This window comes from Corylus avellana, chromosome ca6 (genome assembly GCF_901000735.1).
Source record: "Corylus avellana chromosome ca6, CavTom2PMs-1.0".
Taxonomy (NCBI): domain Eukaryota; kingdom Viridiplantae; phylum Streptophyta; class Magnoliopsida; order Fagales; family Betulaceae; genus Corylus; species Corylus avellana.
In genome coordinates this window covers 19,695,000-19,704,796 of record NC_081546.1, presented here as the reverse complement: position 1 = coordinate 19,704,796, position 9,797 = coordinate 19,695,000, and the positions used below count along the sequence as shown (strand labels likewise).

The 9,797-nt window shown below is 36.7% G+C and overlaps 1 protein-coding gene across 3 annotated transcripts; it reads left to right on the top strand.

The window, feature by feature from the left end:
• The first annotated feature begins 1,963 nt into the window (after positions 1 to 1,963).
• LOC132185901 (LEAF RUST 10 DISEASE-RESISTANCE LOCUS RECEPTOR-LIKE PROTEIN KINASE-like 1.2) lies at positions 1,964 to 9,797 on the top strand. Of its 3 annotated transcripts, none has more exons than XM_059599712.1 (4): positions 1,964 to 2,801; positions 8,054 to 8,107; positions 8,218 to 8,481; positions 8,697 to 9,797. In XM_059599712.1, exons 1-4 carry the CDS (start codon positions 1,991 to 1,993, stop codon positions 9,620 to 9,622), a joined length of 2,055 nt encoding a protein of 684 aa, XP_059455695.1. In that variant the 5' UTR covers positions 1,964 to 1,990; the 3' UTR covers positions 9,623 to 9,797. The 3 variants fall into 3 exon arrangements, with proteins under 3 accessions (XP_059455695.1, XP_059455697.1, XP_059455696.1); XM_059599714.1 differs by lacking the exon at positions 1,964 to 2,801 and adding an exon at positions 6,075 to 7,106 and having other exon boundaries at positions 8,069 to 8,107; XM_059599713.1 differs by lacking the exon at positions 1,964 to 2,801 and adding an exon at positions 6,075 to 7,106.

Genomic DNA, 9,797 nt, shown 5'->3' with positions numbered 1-9,797 from the left:
CATTGATATAACAATTAAATGGGCAAAATGTTCTCTACAATGTTAAAGATATAATTTGAAATTTTCACAATCTAAATACTATCTATAATACATACAATAGCTCTTGGGTTATTACAAGACACTATCTTTGAATATTACCGTCCCCATCAGTTTCAAATCTGCAGCAAATTCTGGCAAGTCACTTCTCTAGCTGCTACTCGGTCATTGATTTTCAGCCTTTCTTATCTCTACTACAAGTGTATTTCCAAACGCAATTCCCTTTATTACCTCTACCACAGTGACAATTTTTCTATATGCTTGAAAACTCCTCCGCGTTGATCAATGATTTATTACTAGAAAAGAATAAGAAGAAAACAAAAGACTTACCGGAAACTTAATACCGTTACTCTTAAGGATTCGTATAAACAAAACCGTAGAAAACGACTAAACCTTCACCCCGTAGATTGCTACTAAAATCAAATCCAGAGAGAAGAAAACAAAACAAAAAACGAAACACAAAGAAACAGAAAAGTACATGAGAAAATAAAACAGAAACAAAACCCACAGAACATAAAACATTGATGGATGGTAGGGAAGTGCGTGTCATGCTGAGTTTGGAGTAAGAAATTAGATCTATCTTCAAAAGATTTCGATCTGAGAATCTTGACAAATCCAGTGAAAGACACAATAGAGATGGTGGATCGACATCATCGTCAACCTTCATTAGTATTTAACCAGCAGCTTGGGTTGGGCTTAGATGATGTAAAAAAATTACAGCATAGATTCTCTAATTTTTCAATGGTCTAAGTTTAGCTTTATTTTGTCTGTCCTCATAAAAATCTTAAAACTACATCAGCTAACCAAATCCCTTCTATACTTTTTCTAAGGCTACGTATGCGTCCTACTAAAAACAAAAGGCTACGTATATATGTGTCTATATATATATATATAGACACATAACCTCGAACCCACATGACCAAAGCGATTACTAGCTAGGTTGAAAGTAATTTTTGTATGTTTGATTGTCTGACTCCTGTGACCTTGTTGGTTCTATAGTAGTCAAGATCCTAATTACTTCTATTCAAGAACTTGAAAGCAAAAAAATAAAAAACTTGAAAGCAATTATAATTAATTAAATGTCACTGATCAATTAATTGCATAGGTGACTTTGGGTAGTTGCTAAATGCATTTGGATCCTCTCCAATCCAAATGGATTGGATGGGAGCCGGTTCTAGTTAAAATAGGGGTAAAATTGTTCATTTTTTTTGGGACAATTCTATCCTATGCTAAAGAGAACCGGTTCCCCTCCATTTGGAGGGAAGAGGATCCCAGTCCTTGCTAAATGGTGTCAGTACTTTAATTAAAATTAGAGGGATTTCGATGAGATATAACTCTCAACAATTCTCATGATGGAGACCGGAGACAGTTCCTACATATATATTTATATTATAAATAGTTTGATTTCTTCTAGTTAGGCTAGTCGGTGCAATTTTGTTCGGGAATAAAAATAGTTGTGCAGAAATGATTTGCAAAAGGGTTTTTAGTCTTTTGCTTTGATTTGTTTTTATGGTCTTATCCATCGATATCTGAAATGTGGAAAGAAAGCAATAGAAAAGAAAAAGTTGAACAGCGAAATTTCTGTCCTTTGTTTGTGTATTGGAATATATATATATATATATAGAAAAGGAAATTGTATGGTGCTTTCGTAACCTCACCTTCGCCATCTTCTAAAGACGTCTGTCGCCCGCCAACTTGGCTTCCACCAAATTTTCTCAAGAGGAAATTGTAGGAAAGTCAATAGCCGCGTCTCGTCGTCTCTTTCTGATACGAGAATTCTAACAAATTAATTAATTTAACAATCATACCTTTCTCAGTCAAAGTTAAAATAAATGGTCAACATGTAAATTGGTAATATGACAAAACCCGCCCATCTCTGATCTCTCACACCATTCAACATATATTATACAATATTGCCTCCAAACCCATCTCTCATCACTTGATCTTCTAAACAATGGATTTCCATCTCTCTCTTTCTTCCATCATCATCATCCTATTCCTCTCCTTCTTCTTAACAATACTACCACTGTCTTACTGCGACGAAGATGATCCTTTAGTGGTGTGCAACAGTACATATAACTGTGGAGGCATCAGCATTCCGTTCCCTTTCTGGGGAGGTACCCGACCTGAAGTTTGCGGTCATCAAGTGTACAACCTCAGGTGCGGCAATGAATACCCGGTTATCGAAATTGAAGGAATAGACTTCGACGTTCTAAACATATCTTCTCGAACCATTACCATTGCAAGGGACATCAGCTGGGGTGGTCCTTGTCCTCCACCTCCAGAGCTGATAAATACCACCTTGGTTTACACTTTGTTTGATCACGCTTCAACCAATCATAACATAACTATGTTCTACGGTTGCCATGCTCTTCAAGACAACATACCAGGCCCAAATAGATTTAATTGCAGCGAAGGAGTTGGTTCCGATGAGAAAAATGATTCTTTTTACTTGGTAGACCAATCCCCCTTGAGCGTCCAATTCCATGAACGACTTCAAAGCAATTGCGACATCAATATCAAGGTTCCGATTCTCCAGAGTAGTGCTAATGATCTTCTTCACGACCCTCAGGGTGGAGCCCCGGCAGTTCGTCAAGCAATGGATAAAGGTTTTGAGGTGGAATACAGCAATCCATTGGCGACTTTCTGTAGGGCGTGTGAGGTTTCAGGTGGGGTATGTGGTGGTTCTAACTCCACGGGGGCGTTGGTCTGCTATTGCCGTGACCAACGGCAATCTAATTATACATGTCTGATTCCAACGAAAGGTATGCTATCTATGCTCCCTTCTCTTCTCTCACTTTCTTGGATTAGTCTTTTTGCCGGGTATTGTTCTTGCTCTTAATTAGCTATAGCCCACAAACTGGTATAATCAACATCTTTTTAAGTTAGCAGCCGGAACAGTTAATTAACAATCCATAGCAGCCATAGTTATGGTCTGTTGGTCAATTTGATACACCAAACGGCCTTCAACCTTGTGTTTCTACTAGTCACACCAATACAACACTTCAAAAATACAGCTACGACTGAATCGCCCACCGGAAAAGTTTGACACGATTGGCCCAGTTTATTCCCTTTTTCACCTAATTTCTGATGAATCAATCAAAGTGCTTGAGTGTTCTTTTTTTTTTTTTTTTTCCTGGTCAAGTTTATCGATAATACCCCCTATAAAAAAACACTCTGTTCTTAGAGTTTCATGCTTGAATATGGAAGGCACTTAATCACTAGAAAAATGCTTCTTTTTTGCATTCTACATCTATCTTCACTCACTCTTAATTAGAAAGAAAGAAAGAAAAAAACCTCAATAGTGGATGAAACATGTCAATTCCGCCAAATTGTAACGTTAGTAACAATGGAAAGAGGCATTTCTCTAGTCACCAACTCGATAGAGTTTTGCTGCTTCTGTTCTCTTACCAACCCTTTGAGTTTCATGCGTTCACTTGCAAGTTGCAGTTTTTTTTTTTCTTTTTTTTTAATTGAAAGTGGGGAAAGTTTTTGGGGAAAGAGGCATTTCACTACCAAAGTTGCAAGTTTTTGGGAGAAATTTGCACACTCTATCGCAATCACTTTGTCACTCATCACTCATTAGGCTGTGCAAAACACCAACCCAAATTTTATTCTATCAATTATAAAGTGTTTTTCTCTCTTTACTTAGCAACCATGAGATCAGGATGAAGGAAGAAAAGAGATCCGAAAAGGCATGGGTAGACTTTGTTTACCATAATGTATTCATGTATTAAAAACAAAGTCAAAAATATGAAAAGAATACCTTAATTAACGTATATACGAATCATTCAACCATAAAAATACACCCAATTGACTGGGTCATAATAGGTAGCTGTCTGGTCATGATCATCCACATAGCTGCACGTCACTACCTCTTAACTTGTCAACTTAACTTGTCAACAGTCAAAACAGAGAAAGTCACGCTCCAAGGGATATTCATTATTCACACCTACCTCTGTTTATTAATTGGGTGTGTCCAAGCTAACCATTATGTGTGAAAGCATGTCCCATACAAGTCAGTTTACATTTTCTAATCTTTCTTACATGAAACGTGGTTGAGTTGTCTTAAGACAATTTTTATGTGGTTAGTTAAACACTCCGTCAAGTTATAGTCTTTACGGTGTTATTATGGTCACAATTGAGTATAAATTGCCGCTATTATCGTCCCCTCTGTCTTTTCTAAATAAATAAATAAATAATATTTGTTATATAAAGTGTTAGGGTTTTCTTTAAGAAGTTGCAAATTTGTATCAGAACACGCACACACGTTTACGAGGTCTTCATTCGGAGCATGCTGTGAGAAGCACGCATGCTTTCTAGACACGTTTTAGTTGGAAGGAAATTTCTGAGCTTTAGAAAAGTCTCTCTTTCTTCGGTCTAATTATTTTAACCAATTATGGGCTTCACTATTTTTCATCGTTTTCTATATATTTAAGCATTTTGATTTCATAGGCGGAATTGTTAATTATATATAGGGGCATTCTGGACTTCGTAATTCTGTTTCCCTAACAAAACTTGATTGATTATTTAGTTATTTACTATAGTTTGCCCTGCATATCATATTTGTCGGCACCTTATTAAATTAGGCCTAGAGTTTTCTGTGTTTGAATTACTAGTTAGACATTTTAGACAGTGAGTTCATCATGACCTAATTGGCCGTACTGGCTTGGTGAAGATTGCATAGTATTTTAAAATATAATTTTTTCTTTTTCGCATTTAAAATTTGTTGATGCTGATTATGCCTGCAAATCTTATTTTTACATATAGTTTTGGGTTTCTTATTTTCAGGAAAGGAAAAGAATCATATTTAATCCTTAAGTTTTTATCGGATTTGAATTTAGTTCTTGGGTTTTCGTCATTAGGTTTTGACCAAATTTTAAATTTGTCACTCTGTCACTTTGCTGTTAAAAGTAACGGTTTTTCATTTGTCATGTGTGTCTCACTTGACACGCCATGATCCATCACAACGTTACAGTTAACGGCTTTTCCTCTAATGCTACAAACCTAAAAAATTAGGCTCACAGATAATATGGTTCATGTTTTTAGAGTTAGGTCTTCTTTTTTTTTTTTTTTTTTATGGATGACTTAACTCTTAATGATATGACATTGATATTAGGTGATAATATGAATGATGGTGTGTCAATTGAGACACACATGACATATGTGAAACCATTCAATTTGGCAGAAAGTGACAGAAGGGCCTATTTAAAATTTGGACAAAACTTAATGGTCATATTCTTAAAATTAGAAACCCAAGGACTTAATTCAAATTAGATAAAAACCTAATCTAGAGCGATATACAAATGTCATACAATTTTGTTGAATCGATCATATGAAAACATCTTCTTAAGTTGGTCAACCACACCCATAGATATAGTGAACTTAGAAAAAATAATGATGAATGATCTCTTTTTTTCCCGGCCGCCTTCTCTTCAACCAACCAAAACCCTCGTCAAATCTCATCCCCTCAAAACTTTCTTAGATTTATAATTGTTTTTTCCTTATATTTTAGTTTATTTTTGTTTCAATAATATTTATAAGTATATATAACCAATCACATGAAAAATATATTGTGTCAACACATAGATAATTCTCCATTATTGAAATGATTTTTTTGCCAATCTTAAGACTCTGTTTGGCCCATGCTAATAATGCCTAAAAGTTCCCCATCTAATTCATGTGTTTGGTACTCGGTGTGGGTCTTTTACTTCAAGAGATTCCCATTACGTCTTATTCATCCATTGCCCACTTTTGCTGACATCTTTGCCAACTTTAGAGTACATGTTTGACGATATTATCGGTCCGTTTCGAATTTTTTAAAAACACTCTTAAATAATACATTTTTTTTTTTTTATGATTTTGTTTAAAACGGGAGTGCGAAAACACCCTTAATGTCTACTATATTATATCATGATGATGTCATCAATACAAGGGATGATGTGTCTTGAGTTGTTTGGCCAATTTTTGTTGTCTAATTTTCTTTCTTTGTCTTTGACCATGGATTCCCAAACTGTCAACATAGATAGAAATTACAACTTATTAAGATGAAGGTTTCTTCTGGCCCGACTTATAAGAAATTGACCCAAATATTCAAAAGATTATATACGACTTCTTGGCCCAATAATACCCTAAAATTGTTCTCATTTAATATAAACCAAAGAAACAAATCTTTTGTGGTTGCTTGAACCTTCTTTGGTCTTTCCCTTCTTTGTCAAACTCTAAACCAATAAAACAAAACACAAGTAAAAGTATGTTGTATTATACCAACTACTTGGAAATTCTCCTCCCACTTTAACACCTTTGCTGGCTTCCTCTGCTTCTTCCTTCCTTTCTCCCCATGGACACCCAAAACTTCTTCACCTCCCATATATGCATTTTGTTCATCATCTTCACCAACTTAGCGAACCGCGCTCTATCCGTTAACCAAAAGTTCCAAGACTGCGCGCCTCGTGCTTGTGGAAATGGCCCAAACATAAGCTACCCCTTTTGGATACTTGATGAACAGGAATCTTTCTGTGGCTACCCCAGCTTTGGTATTACCTGCAACGAGCAAAACCCAGTTCTCAAAATTTCCAATGATGAATATATCATTAAAGATATCTTTTACTCCTACCATTCACTTCTCGTGGCCAATGCCGCCGCCTATAGGGACGCATGCCCTACTCCTTCGCATAACGTTAGCCTTGATCGAACCCCATTTAATCTTAGTATGTATCGTAGTGATTTCTCCATCTTCTACAACTGCACTTCACTGCCTCAATACCCCACATATGGGTTAGGCTGTGCTAGCAGTGATACCCTTCATTCTTTCGCTGTTTTCCACGAGGAAGCCTCGTCGGAAACGTGCCAGTCTCTGGTTGATGTGCCCGTGGATATGCCTTTTGGAGTCAACTTCAAAAGCTTGTTGAACATGAATTATACTGAAATTTTAAAGATGGGTTTCTTGTTGAATTGGACTGCACCTAACTGCAGCAACTGTGAGCAAAGTGGTGGACGCTGTGGATTCGATAATAGTGAATTTGTTTGTTTTTGCCAAGACCGGGCTCATCACAAAACCTGCGATGATGGTAATTCTGTAGGAAATTTCCTTATCATCATTTGATATTTTCTTCAAATTTTCTTTCTTCTTCAGTGTAGGAATAATTTGTCGCCAAACTATAGTGGGCACAATTTTCTGTCTTTTTTATGATAGAAAGTTCAATCTTAGCAGTTTTTAGTCGGGCTACCGTTAGATCGTTTTGTCCCTTAATAGGTTTCAATGAACTATACATGAATGGTTTCTTGGATTAGTTCTTTGAGATCTGAATTTTTGAATGACCGACTGGTTTCGCTTTGTCATTGATTCTGGTGTTCTGTATTTTTCTCTGTTCTCCTTTTGTTTTTTGGTCTTCTAGAATTTATTTTTAGTTTAAGTCTCATCAGCTTTTAGTCAAGTCAATGGGTGCCAATTAAGTCAATTCTCCGGAAAGAAAAGTTATCACCTTGGAAGACTATTTGCAGCATTAAGTCTACGACTAAACAAGAATCACTTCTTTTTCTTTGTGGGCTCGTTTCTGTTTACCTACAGACGTAATTAGTCCAATGTTCTTTCTGTTTCATAGCTAATGTTTGAAACAAAAACTCGTATGACTTGGGATTTTTTCTCTCCTGAAGCCAACAACCAATAATTAAAACTTGCAAACAATGAGCCGAATAACATTTATCCCAAATGAATCTTATGAAACTTTCATGTTCAAGTTTTGCATTTCCTTCGGAATATAAAAATCTATGCTACATGTCTTATACTTAATGCCACTGTACTATATTCAGTAACCTTAACAATTTATCTTCCTTCTTGCCATCAAGCTTCTTTTCTTTTCCTGTAAGTTTATTAGCACATGTTACATTTGAAACTTCTGAATTAAGCAGTTTATTAGGAAATGCATATGGGCAGGTTTTGGCTTTAGTAAAATCTATACGAGCTTGTTATATTTATACTGATGTTATTTGTGTTCTGACACTTCATTTATTTCAGTGCTTACTGTTACAGGCCATAAGAAATGGAATTTGGGACTGAAGATTGGTATAGGTAAAATTTATCTATTTTCATACTCTTTGCCCTTTTCTGTGCAATGTTTTACAACATTTCTGAATTGGGACTATTAATTTGAACTTGTTGCATCTATCCCTTTTACCCAGGTTTTGGCGCTGCTACTGGAACCGTGGCTATAATGTTGGTCATTTTCTTTTTCTATCAACGCCGCAACAAGAAGAAATATGGTCCCTCATCCTATGTCTCCCGAAGCATCTCTTCTTATCCTTCTTCTATGACAGATCGTGAAATGGGAATTAGTAACTACTTTGGAGCTCCTCTCTTCAACTACAGTGAACTTGAAGAAGCCACTAAAAATTTTGATTCCTCCAAAGAACTTGGAGAGGGAGGCTTTGGCACCGTATACTATGGTAAGAGCAAGCACACAAACACAGATACCCACACTTTCTACTATATATGTCAGTGAACCACTTGTTAAAAAGTTTTCAAAATTAATTTAATTATGTATGTCTATAGTTTTTTGTTTGAAAATATTTTATAATGGAGGCATTTGAATAGTTTGGAAAAGGAGAGTTGCACGTGGGAAAGATAGAAAATAATGAAGTCATTTTCTCTTGTTGAGCAGGCAAACTTCGAGATGGGCGTGAAGTTGCAGTCAAGCGCTTATATGAAAACAACTGCAGGAGAGTTGAGCAATTCATGAATGAAATTGCGATCCTTACTCGCTTACGCCACCAAAATCTCGTCCAACTTTATGGGTGCACCTCCCGTCACAGTCGCGAACTCGTGCTTGTTTATGAATACATTCCTAATGGCACCATTGCTGATCATCTTCATGGCAAAAAAGCAAAACCTGGTGCACTGCGATGGCCAACTCGAATGAAGATTGCCTTAGAGACTGCAAGTGCTTTGACATATCTCCATGCTTCTGATATCATCCACCGTGATGTGAAAACAAACAATATTCTTCTTGACAACAATTTTTGTGTGAAAGTCGCAGATTTTGGACTGTCTCGCCTTTTTCCAACCGACGTCTCCCATGTTTCAACTGCTCCACAAGGGACTCCTGGTTACGTCGACCCAGAGTATCACGAATGCTACCAGCTTAATGGCAAGAGCGATGTCTTTAGCTTCGGGGTAGTCTTGATCGAGCTTATATCATCCATGCCTGCTGTTGACATCACAAGGCATCGACATGAAATCAATTTGTCCACCATGGCTATCAACAAGATTCAAAACCACACATTGCATGAGCTTGTAGACAAATCTCTTGGATTTCAATCAGACTACAGGGTGCAGAGAATGATTACTGCAGTGGCGGAGTTGGCATTTCAGTGTCTGCAATATGTTAAAGACGTGAGACCATCGATGGGGGAAGTGCTGGAAGCACTACAGGATATACAAAATAAGGATTACAGTAAAGATGAGGCAGAGGAGATGGGCAAAGCAGCAGATGATGTTGGATTGTTGAAGAGGGATTCACTGCCACTTTCTCCTGATTCTGCTCTAAATTGGATCAGCACTTCTACAACATCAACTAGCAGTAGTTAAAAGTCGTCATCCTTTTTCATCATATGCCAAAACTACTAAACATCCTTAGTTCGAGTGAGAATACGAGTTGTACATATCATGTCAGAGCTGGTATGGGTTCACTTAGGTACATGTCTTGTTCAGTTTACTTTTTTTGATTGATTTATCCTCCTTTTCATTAAATAAAAGTTCAAAT